This window comes from Peromyscus californicus, unplaced genomic scaffold (assembly GCF_007827085.1).
Source record: "Peromyscus californicus insignis strain IS unplaced genomic scaffold, ASM782708v3 Scaffold_22__1_contigs__length_63687245, whole genome shotgun sequence".
Classification (NCBI taxonomy): Eukaryota; Metazoa; Chordata; class Mammalia; order Rodentia; family Cricetidae; genus Peromyscus; species Peromyscus californicus.
In genome coordinates, this window is record NW_026294525.1 from 27773416 (window position 1) to 27790701 (window position 17286).

At 40.7% G+C, this 17286-nt stretch overlaps 1 protein-coding gene across 1 annotated transcript in view; it reads right to left on the minus strand.

The window, feature by feature from the left end:
- Positions 1 to 386: 386 nt before the first annotated feature.
- Pex7 (peroxisomal biogenesis factor 7) overlaps positions 387 to 17286 on the minus strand; it is a 65778-nt gene continuing 48878 nt past the window's right edge. The window contains exons 9-10 of the mRNA XM_052751135.1: positions 12836 to 12935; positions 387 to 865 (exon numbers count right to left, since the gene is read on the minus strand). Coding sequence (XP_052607095.1) covers positions 797 to 865; positions 12836 to 12935 — 169 coding nt within the window. The 3' untranslated portion in view covers positions 387 to 796. The remainder of the gene's footprint in view (positions 866 to 12835; positions 12936 to 17286) is intronic.

Consider the following 17286-nt stretch of genomic DNA (forward strand, 5'->3'; position numbering starts at 1 on the left):
AGACTTGCAATCCTCCTGCCTCTGCTCCCCAAAGCCTGGGATTATAGTGTGTGCTGCCACTCCAGGCTAAAAGTTTTGATGGTGGAGAAGTGGGAAGAGAAAAAATGTCATGGATACAGTACCTAAAAGGACTGGAATACAAATTCAAAAGTAAGCTGTTAACTCACAGGATTCCATAGCTTAAGGCACAGCATCATCCCCCGAGAGAATTTCACTCAGTGTATATGTCAGCCAATGGTGGATGCTCAATAAATAACTACCAAATAATGTCAAGCCATATTAGAGCTCATCTATGAACATCATCTATATCTACATTAAATACAAAAGTATATCTATATACACAATACATTTTTAAAAGGCAACCGCATTAGGATGTCACACAATGATGAATGATCAAGAAATGCAGTTTATTTTGATTTTTATCAATAGGAGTGGTTATATTTTACATTTAAAATGACAATTTAAAAATGAAATATATTACTGTCCACGTCATCTACTAACCTCCCATATTTTAGTCCATTTTACAATACAGAGATAATAACACTTTAATAGACATGACAAGATACATCATACCAATAATTATTCTTTAGGATTACAGAAAATATGGCTTATGTACCAATCTTATAATATGATACAATGTCTTTAGCAGCTGCCTTAAATCTGATTTTGATGTAAGTTTGAAAATTCTGAAATCTGAGTACACAGAAAGGCCTAATCTCCATCCTTTCAGTAGTTAATGTTTTGTTGTTAGTCGTTCCTCGGTCAACATCCCAGTGGCTGACCAGAGCAGCATCTCTTAACCAGGAACCGTGAGACAAACAGGGTCATAGATCTTTATGGTTTCGTCCCAGGAGCAGTCAGCTACCTACAAAACACAGGCAAAGTCAGAAAACATGCAGGCGAACCAATTCAAAGCTGGCAGCAGATGCAAATCCCATCACTTAGCATGTGGGTCATTTACTAGGAAGCATAATTTTAAATAAAATACATAGGGATCTGTTTCTGATTGAACTATTGTTTCTATTTCTCTTTTAAAGATACATTTTGGGGACTGTTTCCAACTGAGTGAAGCTGCCTGTGCACTCCTGGAGAGCTACATAATCCCTTGTCTCCTGAGACAATGTTGAAGCCTGAGAAATGAGACTATTTGCTCAACTGACAGTTTAATGTTTTTTCTGACAGTAAAGACATAGGGAGAGAGCACTAAGGCATCATGGGAACAATATTCAGAAAGATGTGAATACAAGTCAGAACGTATAAGCTGGTGTGGACAGACGGACAAGGTAGAGTTCTTCTCATGACAAAACGGCTCATTTGAGGTTAGTCCGGAACACACTCTAGAGACCCGGAGCACATGCGCCAGTGTCTAAAGCCTTCACAGAGCCATGGCACTCCAACTGTAGGCCAGAGCTGCAACCAGCACTTCAAACACTCTGCTAAAAACAGTCCCTCAAAAGAGACAAATTGTCAAGCATTACTTGCTTAACCTTAAAAGTCAGATTTGACACTGTAGGGCACAAATATTAATTTACTCCTAGGTATATGTTTTTCAAATGTTGGGACTGTCAGGGAAACACCAACTATATCACAAAAAAAAAAAGATTCAAAGAAATGAGACCTAGGTTTTGAATACAAAGTATCTATAAATTATGTTCCTGAATCCCAATCCATTCCTCTTCAATCCGATTTCTTACTTAGTCACGATTCATAATAATTAACAAATGTCAGGGCCACTGAATGAGCAAATGTTCTTAAGACTATACTTGAATAGTGTACAAGAAAGATGAAAACTTTAATGATAAGGGATTATACAGTCATTCAAATCAATGCAAATAATTATGGCATTCCTCTATCAGTTAAACCATTTACTAAGGTCTACAAATTGAAACATGTTTATAATTAAAATGAGGTTTAAAACTCCAGTATTTTACTGAAAAAGACAAGCCCCTGAGTCTCCATGGATGGTACAGTAGTGGCCTCTTGGTAAACAAAGGTATCAAACACGTGGTCCTTGTGGAGCCTCTCGTGAGTTACCATCAGTACCCGGATGGCTGCTGGAAGCACACTGCTTCCCTTTACCCCGAGGACTGCAGTATCTCACAGCACCCAGCTGTGACCAACCTACAGAGTATTTTTAAACTGCTCATAATAAAGGCTGACGAAAAGACAAACAAAGACTTCTAAAGTAAAAACCATTATTGAGGGCTGGAGAGATGGCTCGGGGGTTAAGAGCATCGACTGCTCATCCAGAGGTCCTGAGTTCAATTCCCAGCACCCACATGGTGGTTCACAACCATCTGTAATGAGATCTGGCGCCCTCTTCTGTATACATAATAAATAATTCTTTAAAAAAAACATTATTGAAGGGAGGGACAGCTAAACCCACTTGAGGAGTGGTGTGGAAACTAGTAACAGTAGAAGCTTCCGATAATGTGTACACATACATGAAAGCAATCTAAATGAAACTGCCAAATAACGGGGAGAACACAGCCTCAACTGGACATCTCTCCTGACCAAATGAAGCTTCCAGTATCAGGAATGAGTAAAATCTAATTGAGTCCTTAGCCAAAGGCATCCCAGGAAACCCCCAAACAACCTAGACTATAGTCAAAGCTACTGGCAGCTCTCCACAAGCTGACAGCCAGGCCCCATTGCTGGAGACAACACCCACACAACTCTCTGAACATGGAGAAGTCAGGCTGGTGACTACACAGAGCCTTCACCCCTACATTCTAGGATCTTTGGTCTAGGAAGGTACTCTGCACGCTCCCGAAAGAGAAACACCAACATAGCTACAAACCTTTCAGTCTGTAAGACTGACCTGTCCGCAAGATGTGTTGGTGCAACAGCAGCAGAAAGCATGTGGGAGTAACCTACCAACATCTGATGTCAGGCCCAGTCCTAAGATGGACCCCCATACCCACTCTGCTTGGGTGGCCAAGAACCTGAGACTAGATAGGCCAGGGACCTAGGGGAAACAAAATACTATTGTTCTGCTACAGGAACAGAGCAATAAAAAGACTCCTAATGATATTCTGCTAGACTTAGAGATCAGTGTCTTGCTCAGCCATCATCAAAGAAACTTCCTCCTACAGTAAATGGGAACAAATGCAGAGATCCATAGCCAGACATTATACAGAGAGTGAGAGATTGTTGTTTTTTGGTTCTTTTTTTTTGGGGGGGGGGCGCCACCCAGCTTCCAAATAAATCACTCACAGAGGCTTATTCTTAATTATGAATGTCCGGCCTTAGCTTGGCTTAGTTTCTAGCCAGCTTTCCTTAACTTAACTTATTCTGTCTACCTTTTGCCTCAGGGTTTTTCCTCATTCTCTTACTTCTGTAAATCTTACTCTTACTCCGTGGCAAAGCCATGTAGCTGGGTGGCTGGCCCCTGGAGTCCTCCTCCTTCTCTGGCTGCTAGATCTTTGATCTCTCCTCCCAGTTTTCTCTTTCTATATATACTCTCTGCCTGCCAGGTCTGCCTGTCCTTTCTCCAGCCTCACTATTGACCGTTCAGCTCTTTATTAGACCATCAGGTGTGTTAGACAGGCACAGTAACACAGCTTCACAGAGTTAAACAAATGCAACATAAACAAAAGTAACACATCTTAAAATATTCTACTACAAGAGATCTTAGAACACTCAGTCCTAAAAGGGATCAAATCCCTCCCCCTCAGGGCTCAGGGAACTCTGCAGAAGGGAAGGAAAGAGTCTAGTAACCAGAGGGGATAGAGGACACCACAGGAATCAAGGCCTTCTAGACACAACAGGGCTGGTGCACCTATGAACTCATGGAGATGGAGGCAGTATGCATAGGACCTGCACAGGTCTGCACCAGATGGGGTCTTAGAGCTGGCCCCATTACCCCAGCCTTGTTCTCCAAGTGTGGTCCTGGGATCAGCATTACTTAGGGCTGATACACAGCTGAGAGTCTTCAAACCAAAGTCCTCAACAGGTTTCAAACATCAGAAGAAACATGGAGCATGCACCTGAGGAGGCAGGGATCAGTGATTTCAAGATTCTCAACTCCTAACCTCGAAACTGTAAATGAAGACCATTCTCCAGCTGTGTGGTAAAGTCCTCTGCAGAACTGTCGAATATGCAGCTGGGACTGGAAACCTCAGACACAGGACACAATGTATAACACTTTTCTTAACTGGGTTTTTGGCACTTAAGTAAGACAGTTTTTTTGGGAGAACTTTATTTGTAGAAACTTTTGTTGTTGACTAAAAGAAACTCAAATTTGGGGACTAGGCATAGCAGCTCATGTCTATAATGACACCTCTCAGCACTCAGGAGGTAGAGGCAGGAGATCAGGAGTTCAAGGTCATCCTCAGCTACATACTGAGCTCAAGGCCAACTCTCAGGCTACATAAGACACTGTTTCACACAAAACAAAACAAACTGTTAAAGTATATAGCCTCTCCCCAACAACTTCAAATGTTATCAGAATGATTTCATATATACTTAGGAAAGAATTCTCTTCCTTCCTTGATGAAAAGGTTAGCAATGGATGTCTCTGATGTAATGGAAAACAATGTATGCAATAATTTCATTTAAAATCTAAGTTAGATAAGGAAGAGAACTGTAACCCCAGAGGCAGAAGGACTGTGAATCTAATGGTGTTCTGGTACAGTACAGCCAGACTCTGTCTTAGAAAAGGGGGGGGGGGGGAGATAAAGCATGAACTGTCTTTAAACAAACCCACCAGTCCTCCCCGAAGCACCCAAGGCCTATGTTTCTTCCTCCTATTCTGCAGAAGCTAAACCCAGAATCAGAACTCAAAGACATGGGGAGGCGCTACCAACGAGTTAAGCTATAATAACAACTGTTACCAACAATAATTTAAATTAATACAAGTTAATGTTTTTATTTATCTTATTTGAGGTTTATTATATAATAATACTTGTACTCTGTTGGGTTCTAACTGGCCTGTGGTGATCTGTATATTAGCCCACAGTGCCAAATAAAATGTGTAATGATTTAGCAAATTCCAAACTAACAAAAAGCCAAAATCTACTTTAGAGGAAATATCAGCTTCAGACAGAGGTGAGTACATCACGAGACTTGCACAGCTCTGTGCCAGCCAAGAACACGGATGTACGCTAGAGGACAGCATTCATATATAGATGGAAACTATCTAAGTTATACTTAACGTGGAGGATTAGCCCGAAAGCATGTGCAGGTGTCTGCTGGGCCAGGGACAGAGGGAAAAGGGAAATGTCTGGACAGGGGGTAAAGAAGATTGAAGGAAGAGCCAAACCTCCAGCTCTGAGTCAGCAACTAATTTTCTGATGAAAATCTTAACTTTCGGACATAAGACCTTTTTCTTTTTCTTGACTATGCTCCAGGGTTTCTTGAGGGCTGGCTGCCAAGGCATGTCTCCATTTGACCCACTTTCCTTCCAGGCTAAATGTACATGTGCATGCTGAAAGGCAAGGGCCTCCAGGTTCCACAGCCACCACCCAAGGGCTTCAAGTGGAAATGTATTCCTTAACACACCCCTTAGCGCTTGCGAATTTCTTTTAACCTGAGCCCCAAATACAGAAGAACTCAGAATTGATATTATCGCCATTAGAGGTAAAATGGTAATCTGTTAAAATGTTACACTTCTGCTACTTAATGTACTTAATGTAAAATTAAAGAGAAGCCATTTTCATTATTTTCAGAACCTGCAACCTTCCAAGGTAGTGAAATAATTTAAAGGATTTATGGTCTATGCCATGTAAGTTCCACTTTAATTATCTTACTTTTACTTTTATGCATTAAAATATGTCTTTCTAATTTAAAAAATATGTTATGCTATAAAAGTAAGAAATATCCATTATTGTACTAAATGATCAATTTCCTTAGAACATTCAATGAAGCATTATTTAAAAACTGAATAGAAATGAATTATTTATCAATACTAGCTAAGTATAGCTATGGCATATACATCAAAACTTTACTACAGACAGAATGCTTGAAATCAATGATATTGATGACTATTTCATCACTTCCTGTGTGCCAACTACTAGGTAACATGCTACACAGACCCAAAGATCTGAATGAAACAAATGTGTTCAATAACGAGTTTATGACAAACACTCATCTTTGGTGTATCAAATAAGATATCAGAGACCAGGGGCTGGTGCAATAGCTCATCAGTTAACAGCTTGGCTATTCTTCCAGAGGATCCAGGTTCAGTCCCCAGCACCACGAAGCAGCTCACTCCCAGTCTCAAGTGATCAGACACCCTCTTCTGGATTCTGTGGGCACCATGCACACATGTGGTGCACAGACATACATGCAGGCAAAACATCCATACATATAGATAACAAAATAAATAAATAAAACAGTAATTAAAACCAGAGTTCACATTTAATTCTAATGGTGCTATGGATTGATTCGGCTTGTAGAAAATGAAACAACATTGGAAAGAGCAGACTGCAAATGTGAGCATTAGGTGACTTATATCTCTGATTTTATTAATTACTAAAGATGTTTGCACATGCCACTGAAACAGCAATTCATCTCAGATAAGCTGATGTGGTCATTCGTGGAATAAAGAATTACCAAGGATTCATAAAGAGATTTACTTTACTGACAAGCTTTCCATGTCCTATTTATCACTATACTATTTTCTCTCAATTTTGTGGGCAATTACTTTTGCCCTTGGGAAACTTGCTCAATCTTCTGTAATTATCTGCATGACATATGGCCTCCTTAGCAAGAATGAGGAGAACTAACAGAAAGATGTAGAGAAACGGATTTTGGAAAATCCGTTCCCATGTGATGTTCTTGGTGTCAATTTGATGGAGTCTGGAATCAATTAACACTCCTGTGAAGGATTTTTTGAAGAGGAAGACCCACCCTAAAAACGTGCACCACCTTCTAGTGGCAGCCCGGGTCAAAGGACAAGGAAAGGGAAGCTGCTTCCGGATTGCTTTTTTTCTCACTCTGCTGGCAAGCTCATCCTGATGTGCTGCATCCTTTGGCTGATAATAGAACCATCAGCTTCTTAGGGCTTCCAACACAGACAGACGGAAGACCAGCAGCTCTCTAGGAATCCTCCAGGCTTTCCACACAAGATCGGGCCAGCTGAGACACTTAGCCTCGTGAGCCTCATGTTCATCATTATGGGATTTATGCAAAAGTAAAGAGTTGACTAATATGCTTGGAAGAATCTGCTGGATTCATTCATTCACTCACTCACTCACTCATATAATACACACAGCACATAAATACCTAGTACTTTACATTATTCTAGCATCTAGCTTCTAGCATCAAAACATTTAGCTGACACAATATTTTTTAAACTTAAAACAATTATTTCTAAATTAAAAAAATGAAGGAGGGAAGAAATGGAGGAAAGAATAGTATCATCCTAGATGGCAAAAGGCAGAGTAGGCGGAGGACAGTGAGGGAATTTAGGAATAACAAACAATAAAATGCAACTGGTCTGCAAGAGGGCTGCATAAGAAAGTAAGAACCAAAAATAGAAAGGAACATGGTTTATAACAAATCTTGGAAACAAACATTAACAGTTCAGATGCTGCTCTGAAGACTACCACTGAAGGTTTCTAGGCAAAGATTATATAATGACAACTTTAACTTGTGGGTCTTCAGATTAAGACTGGTCTGTAGCACACCACTAGCACTGTACCACAGAGCTAACTAACACACTCTCAACAGTGTAGACAAGCACTAGACCTGAGCTGGTTAACCCTTCCGAGTCAAGTGATAGGATTTCCATGTTCTAGTATCCTGCATGCTTCAGAGACACTGGTAAAGTAGAATCATAGAGGTGATGCCAAGCTGAGCTTATGGGATGCAGAGAAACAAGTGGATTCAGATGATGCCATAGGTTTCTACTTAGGCTTTTCAATCCAGTGACCCAGGTAGGAAAAGGCAGATTACACAGTGAAAGTGGTTGGAGAAATGAGTCAGGAATAACTAAAACAGGATTAAATGATAGCCCCAAGATGAGTTATCCCTTAAGAGAAAATTACAACTTAGAAGTCTTAACTTACAAGAAAAATGGGAATATTGGAGAAGAGCTGTTACTGGAAGGATGGTAAGGAAGAAACTGGATACACATTTAAAGACATAAGGAAGAAGATTTGCCAGGAGGTAGTGGCGCACGCCTTTAATCCCAGCACTTGGGAGGGAGAAGCAAGCAGATCTCTGAGTTTGAGGCCAGCCTGGTCTACAGAGCAAGATCCAGGACAGGCACCAAAACTACACAGAGAAACCCTGTCTCAAGAAACAAAACTAAGAAAGAAGACTAACTGGTAGCCTTTAAACAGCAGATGGGAAAGCCTGGGCAGGGTATCTGCAGCTGATGAAAGGCAGATGGTGAAGGTGGAGATTAGAAGCTGCCTCCCCGAGACACAGTGAGGGAGAAGAGGCAGGATAATGAAAACTAGACTATTCAAAAAGAACAAGAGCATCTGACATCACAAGAGGAGTGTCAGAAGAGCTGAAGGGGTGAGAAGATAAAGTACACCAGCAAGAAGTAGTACAGGCTGCTGCTGCCCAGCTCCCTGTTAGGGAGAGGCCAAGATCAGCTGATGCATTGTCCTGCCTTCTATTACTGTAATAAAACACTGACTAAAAGTGACTCCAGGGAGGAAAGGGTTTATTTTAGCTTATGTTTGTAGTCCAGTATGAAGGGAAGTAGGGCAGGAACCAAAGGCAGGAACCTGGAGGAAGGAACTGAAACAGAGGTCATAGACAAAGGCTGCTTGCTAGCTGGCTCCCTGTGGCTTATTCAGCCTGCTTTCTTATATCCCCCAGAACTACCTGATAGGGATGGCACTGCCCACAGTGGGCTTGGCCCTGTCACATCAATCATTAATCCAAAAGATGCCCTACAGACAATCTGACCGAGGCATTTTCTCAACAGAGCTTCCTTCCAGATGAGTCTATCTTGTGCCAAGTTGACACAAACTAACCAGATGTTTAACAAACTCTGGGGCCACCTGTCCAGCACATTTGTCAACACTATATAGACGGAGAACTTGTCAGCTCTGGCAGGCCACTTGACGTCCACAGCCTCTTAGCTCCAGCCAGGTGTTTAATGCTTATTGGATTTTGAACTATGGAGACAGATTGAACAGGACAGATCTATGCTATTTGCTTCCTAGACTCTCAACTCACTCAGAACACAGTCACTGGCTAGAACATCAGCTACCTCAAACTGTCCAAACTGGGGAGTTCCAGGAAGATGATGGTAAAAGCTTGACTAGGTAACAGACTACAAAGCTAAGTATGGCCAGCAGAAGATCCTGGTAAGTGAAGAAAGAAGTGACAAGCTATGGGAGATATCTGACATTTGTCCAGTATAACTCAGAGGAAGACATGGGTCTCCAAGTTCAAGGAACAACCCTTACCTTGGTATCCACACTCCAATCGTAGAGCATCTGGTAGTAACTCTGACACTTCATCTTTTTCTTGGGTGAGCATGTTTTCCATTTTAGTAGTTCTTTGACTTTGAGATAGAGTCTCGTGATGTAATATGGACTGGTCTCATATTTGCAGCACACCTTCTGATTCTGTGCCTCTGGAGTGCTGATATTACAGGCATGAATCACAAACACCTAGGTCATTTTTAACGTGTTTGCTTGTTGGTTTGGAGAACTGAATCCTGGACCTCATGCTTGTAAGGGACAAGTGCATTTTTCAAACTAGAATGCTTATACTCAAATTAAAAGTTTAAATTTCTTTTTTTAATGACCGAAACACCAATATTTATTTAGCAGTTCTTTCTAAAGATCACAGACAATCTTCCAAATGTAACTGCCTGAATTTCATCATGAGAAAATAGTTAATTTTTATTAAAATGAACTAATAATGTCCATGTTAAAATATCCTGATGGGAGAAAGAACTGTGGAAGGAATGTGTAAAGATTCCTAAATCTACCTGGTCTACACTCTGTCAAAGTATCAATGAGCTTCCAAAAGATCAGGCCTGATGCCACAGAGCACAAAGTCAGGAGTTCTAAAGATAAATTAATATATAAAAGGAATTTCAGTTATATAAGTGGGCATATTACAGGCCAAATATCACAGACCTAACAACAGAAAAGGGCTCTCCCATTTAGACAGAATAAGGATAAAGGAAGAAAGGGAAAATGCAAGGACTGTGTGACTCATGATCAGACAGAAAACTATCAAAGAAAGACTGTCTTAAATGAAGGTAACTAAGCTGGTTAACAAGGGAAGACACAGAGTACGTCTCAGCAATTGTCCTTAAAGAGCGACCCTAGACATTTATTTGTCAGGTTTTAGCCTTTAAAGAGAAGATCTTACACTCCGCTGAGAAGAAAGTGGTGTAAGAATGCCTTTGGAGCTGTTTTCAGATCTTCAAGAATGGAGACACTAAAAGGAACAAGGATTACAGATGTGACTCACACAGTCCCGAGAGCAGTCGGTGAGCTCCCATCATTGCTCAGATCACACCACAGAGGGTGTGAGCAGCTAGGGAAGGCTCTAAGAGGGGAGAGGCCTTTGCTAAGAGAATAAAATAGGAACAAAGGATAAAACTGCACTGACTTGCAACCAAGGAATTTGGCCACACATTATAAGGAGGACAATTAAGAGACATCAAAATTATCAACAATGGTGAACATGGCAAACTCTATATAACTACAAATTCTTCCCAGCTCCTCAAAGCTTGAGTCATAGACAGTGGTATGTGATTTTCAAGACTAGTCCCAAGATGCCTTGCAGCTTTCGCCCTTGCTGTCTTGGAAGCACACTATGGCTAGATGAAGCTGGGCTTCTACAAAGGACTCATGGCCCAGATGGCAACTGGCATTACCAGACAGACAGATGTGAATAAGGTTGCCACAGGTCACCCTGCTCTACTTAAGCTGCCAGCTGTCAGGAACCATGGGAGGGCCCCAGGTGAGACCAGCACAAGAACTGATGGGCCCAAATTGCTGACTCACAAACCTGCGAGCAAATAGAACAATTATTTTAAGCCATTAACTGTAGAATAGTTTAACCAGCAAGAGAACTGTTAAAATGAAAGAAGAGAAGACACACACACACACACACACAGAGAGAGAGAGAGAGAGACAGAGAGAGAGAGAGAGAGAGACAGAGAGAGAGAGAGACAGAGACAGAGAGAGAGAGAGAGAGAGAGAGAGAGAGAGAGAGAGAGAGAGAGCAGGTACTCCTATTTCTAGGGTCTCATGTCTGGCACATCTGAACTGTCGGTTACAAGTTAAAGATCTCTGCTTCTCCACTCCTCCTAGCTGCTCTCAAATAGCAACTATACTTTCTTAATATAAATGGAATTTGGTTAATCAAAGGTATTGACACACGTCAATTGCCAGGCTATAGACAAATAGATGGCTTTGCAATATAATCTCTTACTGTTGTGGTTGGTTAATAAACCTTTTGTCACTCCCTTTTAATAACCCAGCCTACGGGAGCTCCAGGAAACACTGGCTATTTTTCAGGCAGGTGGAAGGAACCACCACAACGAAGGACATAGGAACTGCAGGTGCCACCACAATCCTGGCTGGGTCTCACAGAGAACAGGTAATAAAACTCTGTAACAATGGATACTCCATGTACATTTGTACCTGATCCTTTGGTATTGCTTTGTTTCAATGATACATTACAGCCTTTTCAAAATTAGAATAGCAAGTAACTGCAATTACCTTCTTTAAAAATAGCAATAATAAATGTTTCTCAGAAAAGGAGCTAGGTCACTTACAACATATTATATTTACACTAAGGACAATTCCATTTTCTTTTTTTTTTTTTGATAGGTTATTAAATCAGTTTAAAACAATTATTTTAGTGGTAACTTGAATGTTTAAAAGTTTATTGGGACTATTTTAAACTTAGAATCATGTCATCAAGTTCCTAAAATAGAATAAGGCTGTGTGCTTACTTCAAGGTGGATATACAGTAATGACAAGTGGGATTTTCTTTTTAACTTGAAAATTTAGCACAAAGGCAAACTCTTCACCCAGCCTTGAGCCCCACCCACACATCACCGCTTCTCGTTTACACCCTTCCCAGCCTGTGCTATCAAGCTTCGGATTACTCATGTGATGGCGTTCCTGTGTGATGGTGTTCCCAACTTGACTTTACAATTTCTCACACGAAAACTATATGATTTTAAATGAACTCTGAAAAAATACCTCAAGTTCTCAAGAGGACAGAAGAGGAAAAGTACCAAGTTTATTGACTAAAACAGAAATTCTCTTCTCCTTGGCTCTCCACCTGAAGCCTCCATTGGGCCTGGAGTGTGGAGATGAGGGTGACGGACCAGAGAGAAACAATCTGCCAGTCACCTGACTGCTTAGTGCTGAGGCCAGGACTACAAGCTCCTGACTCCTGCCAAGCTCTGGGACAGAACACTCCCCTTCTTCTTTCCCTTCTCCTCCTACCTCAGGGAGAGGCACTTTAGACACGGCATTTGTGGGGAAGGTTCCTTTTCCTGTCAAGGAAATCAAATGTTCCCTGCCCACATTTTATTATCTAAGATCATCAATGACAAACAAGACGGACTACCTATGACAATTCAACGATGAGAAAACACTCCAAAACGGCTTGGCAAACGTTGAAGAGGAAGGCTTGGAGTCTCTTTTCTGCACATTCTATTCCTCATCCTTTCGGCACTCACTCACAGGCAAAGATCAGGTTAATTGAGTGAGTGCACCCTAAGGGCCACATGTTCCACATGGAGCCACCCTGAGGGCCACATGTTCCATGTGAAGACACCTTGAGGGCCAAGTGTTCCACATGGAGACACCCTGAGGGCTACATGTTCCACATGGAGAGCTACTTGCTAATTGTGCAGATAGAAAAACCATGCAATTGTACCCATTACCTCAGTGGGGCTCTGGAGACTGAGATCTAGGCCACAGGTAAACTCTGTGTGGTGTTCCACTGTTTCCAGAAGCGGATCAGGCTTTGAAAAATTCCAGAATCTGTGACAATGAAAAGAGAGAGGAGAGAAAAAGAAAATGCAAGTCTAAAACACCTCTATTAGCAAGTAGGTATATGACATAGAAAAGATTTTTATCACAACAGGCTCAACTAATTCATAAATGCAGGCCCCACTATTGATTTACATAAAATATCTAATAAGGAAAGCATGTATTGCATTCTATTAGATCAAAGAACAAAACAGATTACCAATCTGCCAAGTTTTTAAAACATTACTGTGTTCTCATTTTGATAGCTTGTGAAATGAAAGCTCAGAAAAGGTTTTGTTTAGAAAATAAACTGTTAAACTCTACAAGGCCATTTGGAATGAGACACTGCTTTCTTTCATAGGGATTTTTAAAAGCAATCATGTCTGGAAAGCAAGAGTATTGGATCAGATGAACGCTTACCATTCATTCTGTGATTTTTAAATTCTATTTCATTTCCTAACAAGTAGCATGAAAAGCACTTAGGTTTAATTTACACTTCAACAGTAATTTGGTTTCTTTAAAATGAATCTGTTCTCTGTGAACACCACTGTAAATGCTGAGACTCTTTTCAGGCGTAGCCTTTCTTAGAGATTCCCCATCAATGCCATTTCCAGAGTCAAGCCAGTATTTTATATTCTACTTCTCCTTTATAAACTGAGAATGACAATATTTACCATAATACAGCTCTGATTTCTGTTGTTCAGAAAATCTGCTCTATTTTCAATACATAAAATAGTACTTGAGCTTTCCACAGCTTTATCTGCTTAACATCTTTCTATTTATTCTAAACATGTTATAAAAAACAGCACATTCAGAATCCTAGGAATCATCTCCTAATTCAGCCTGTCTAATGATGTACAACATGGAACACACTGAAGGTTGGGCTGGTCCCTCTGAAAGAGAGCAAACATACAGAACCAACAGTCACGGTTTGTTTAACCTGGTGGTATTATTTCCCTAATAAACACAGCGCTGCCACTATTAAGTTTTGAAAAGGACTGTTGCTATGGATAATCTCCTGTGTGGGGACCAGAGAGACACTGAACAAATAGCTCATTTATCTGATTACCGAGAGCTACAGGATATTTAGGGAGAAAATTTTACTTTTGAAAAGGTGCCTTTTCAAAATAAATTGAGGGTACAAGCCACAGACCTCAGAAATGCTAATGGTAGTTTTCTTGCTTCTGCATACTTGTTCCTAGACAGTGAACTGTACCAAGATCAAATTTTCTGAATCTTAATGATGTTTATATAAGCAAAAATAAACTTGTAATTGTACAGTTTTGTTTTTAAAAACTAGTTATACATTGATTTGCATTATTTGAGACAATAATCAGATGATTTTGCATATATCCACAATGTTCCAAACACTCATAATGTTTTCTAAAATATGCATTTAGTATGACAAAAATGAGTTAAGGGAAAATTAAAGCTAGGAAAGTAAGTTGGAACTTTCAATGAGATTAATAAATAACAATCCATCCCATGAAGTCATATGTACTTGACAGGGAGACACTTCAGGAGGCTAAGTTTTCTAGCAGCCCCCAGGAAAGGAACATATCATCAGGCCCTGGACCTGCATCTACAAGCACACTGTTCATCGATCACTCAGGAAGAAACTCTCCTTTGGGAAATTATAGACCATGTGTAAACTATGTTTACATAATGAAAAATATTATTAAGACCTCTTCAGTACATAGAGATGTGTCACCAGCTGCCTCTTGTCAGTCAATGGCATCACCCAAAGGATCTTGAGTGGCCAGCTCACATAATCTAGATACCTAGCTCTCTGAGCTGTGGATTTATGGTTATTTCAGTAGATTGGGTAAGCTAAATCATCTTTATATAAACTGCAACAATTGGCTTCCTATATTAGAAGTTTTCAAAGATAATAGAAAGAAACAGGTACCCAGAATACAATTTCTGTTATTGCTGCTGTGAGCCAGTTGAGGTAATGCTGCGTGACACCAAGAGTGGGCTTCGTGAAAATGAAAATGCCTAAGAAGGACGTGTGTGTGGAGCCATCAAAATGGGCTACAAGTGTGAGGAGGCTTAGACTTGAACCAAGTCGATTCAGATGCGCTCAGTATGCAAGGAAACATGCCTTAAAGGCCTCTGAGTTCTAAAGCTAGTCACAGCTACCGTAACTACAGGAATATCTATCAGGGTCTGCGAATTTATTAAAAAACAAAACAAAACAAAACCTCAAACAAAATACATGTTAGACATTCCCACAATTGTAAAAACAACTAAAAGCCCTAAATATAACACCAAAACAAGCAAGCGACCACCAAAAACCATCTCAAGAGCATACCTGAGAAACCCTGGGTAAATTAAGTGAAGATTGTGATCCAGTAAGTGGGATAGTGGCCAACTGGGAAGGGATTTACTAAACATGGAGAAGGATGGCTTCTAGTATCTTCCCTCTTCTACTGCTGTGTTTCCCTTCAGGTTTTTGAGACAAGGTTTCGTGTAGCCCAGGGTAGCCCTGGGCTGGCTCATGCATCCAAGGCTAGACTTAAATTCCTGATCCTCCTGCCTTAGCCTCCTATGCGCTGAGATGACCCCACTTCTAAAGCTTCAGTTTTCTCAACCTTGAGGGAAACAGGAGTTAGGAGAGTTAAAACACACACACACACACACACACACACACACACACACACACACACACACACAAATAATATAATCTAAAAAATGTTTGTACACTAAAATGCATTTTAAAAATATCATTAAATGTGGTAAGTCTCACAAGCTAAATACACTGAGAAGACAAATGAGGCAGTATGCCATCAGACTATAATTTATCTTCAAATTGCAAACAGATTTTTAATAACAGAAGAAATACTTGTATTACTTCCCTTAGTCCTCTGCCACAGGAAAAGAAATACTTGTAATAGCAGCCATGTGGATATTTCAGTATGCACACTTCCAGAATGGCTACACTTATCTCCACTCAAGCTGCACCAGAAACAGTGAGTTATGAGAGGCAAAGTGTGTGTTTCTCCAGGTTTCCTCACTGTGCAATATTGTGAGAAGCCTGCTCCTCTCTTGCATCCTTGTCCTGGACTCAAGGGTTCACCGCAGCAGAACAGGGGCTGCCCTGCCCTTTTCTGGTAGAAGCCAGCCCACAGACATTAGCTGGGCAGATAAAGCACATTGTTTTCAAGTGAAATGTTTGTTTTGGTGCAGCATATACACTACTTGGTGCCCTTTTGTCTCTAGGCTGATAAAATCACTGACTATTTAAGCTCTCTGATGGGAAGTAAATACTGGACAAGACTCCAATGATTAAAATATGACAGAACTGTAGAACATTTTTCATTTAAATTGGAGATCATATTACAAGTAGCTTTTTGCCTTCTGACTCCACAGTTCTGTAACAAAGCAAGTATAAAGCACTGTTAAATAGAACATCAAAACTATTTCAAGAATTAAGCAGAAGCTACTTTGTTTCCCTGAAATGTAATCTGAAATATCTATAGTAACACTGCTGAAGCTTAGGTAAGAGATGAAATCAGCAAAAACAAAATACTCTTAAAACCTCACCCTTCCCCTTGACCAAAAACAGCCTATGAGTTAGCTGTCAATTCTTTATGACTCTGCCACCACACACACAAAAAAAGGACAGGGACCTGTTTAGGCTCTTTTCAGTGTACTGCCCATGTATCAGTTATAGCTGTATTTTCCCAGCTTTAAACAGTACCACTGCAGTCTCCTCCATTTGTGTTGCTAGTGGCCAAGTAGTCTCGAGAACAATAAGCATAAAATGTCCCAGGTCTTTTCTATTCATTTAATAATTTATCAACAGTCTATAGGTCCCACGATATGGATGCTATGATGCTAAGCACCATAAGCCAAAGGAACATGGCTGGGCCTTCCTTCAGCTCACAAGTCAATGGAGTAGACTGATGGACTGCCTCTCCTTTTCTTTTTAATTGCCAAAGTAGGCAGTTAGTTCAGAAGTTGAGCACGCACTTAACATTCATGTGAGGTCCGGGTTCAATCTCCAGCGATGAAAATAAAGAATAAATAAATATAAAAGCTATCAAAACATATGGCAGCAAAAATGACATGTGCCCCATCCTCCCTAAAGACAATGCAGTATATGTAAGAATGACAGCTGGAGTAAGGGAAAGTGAGCTTGGATCTGAAGGCCAAGGACCAGTCAGGTAGAAAGCAGAAAAGCAGAGGAGCAGCTTTGCCTGGGTCAGCAGGAGTGTGGCAGCAGGTGACAGGGGCAAGGACAGAAAAAGGGGCCTAGAACAGGGAAAGGGGAGCTGTGGCTCAAGAAGCTAGCAGGGTCAGGATGCCTCTTGTAGCCCAGGCTGACACTGAACTCGCTGTGCAGGTGAGAATGACCTTG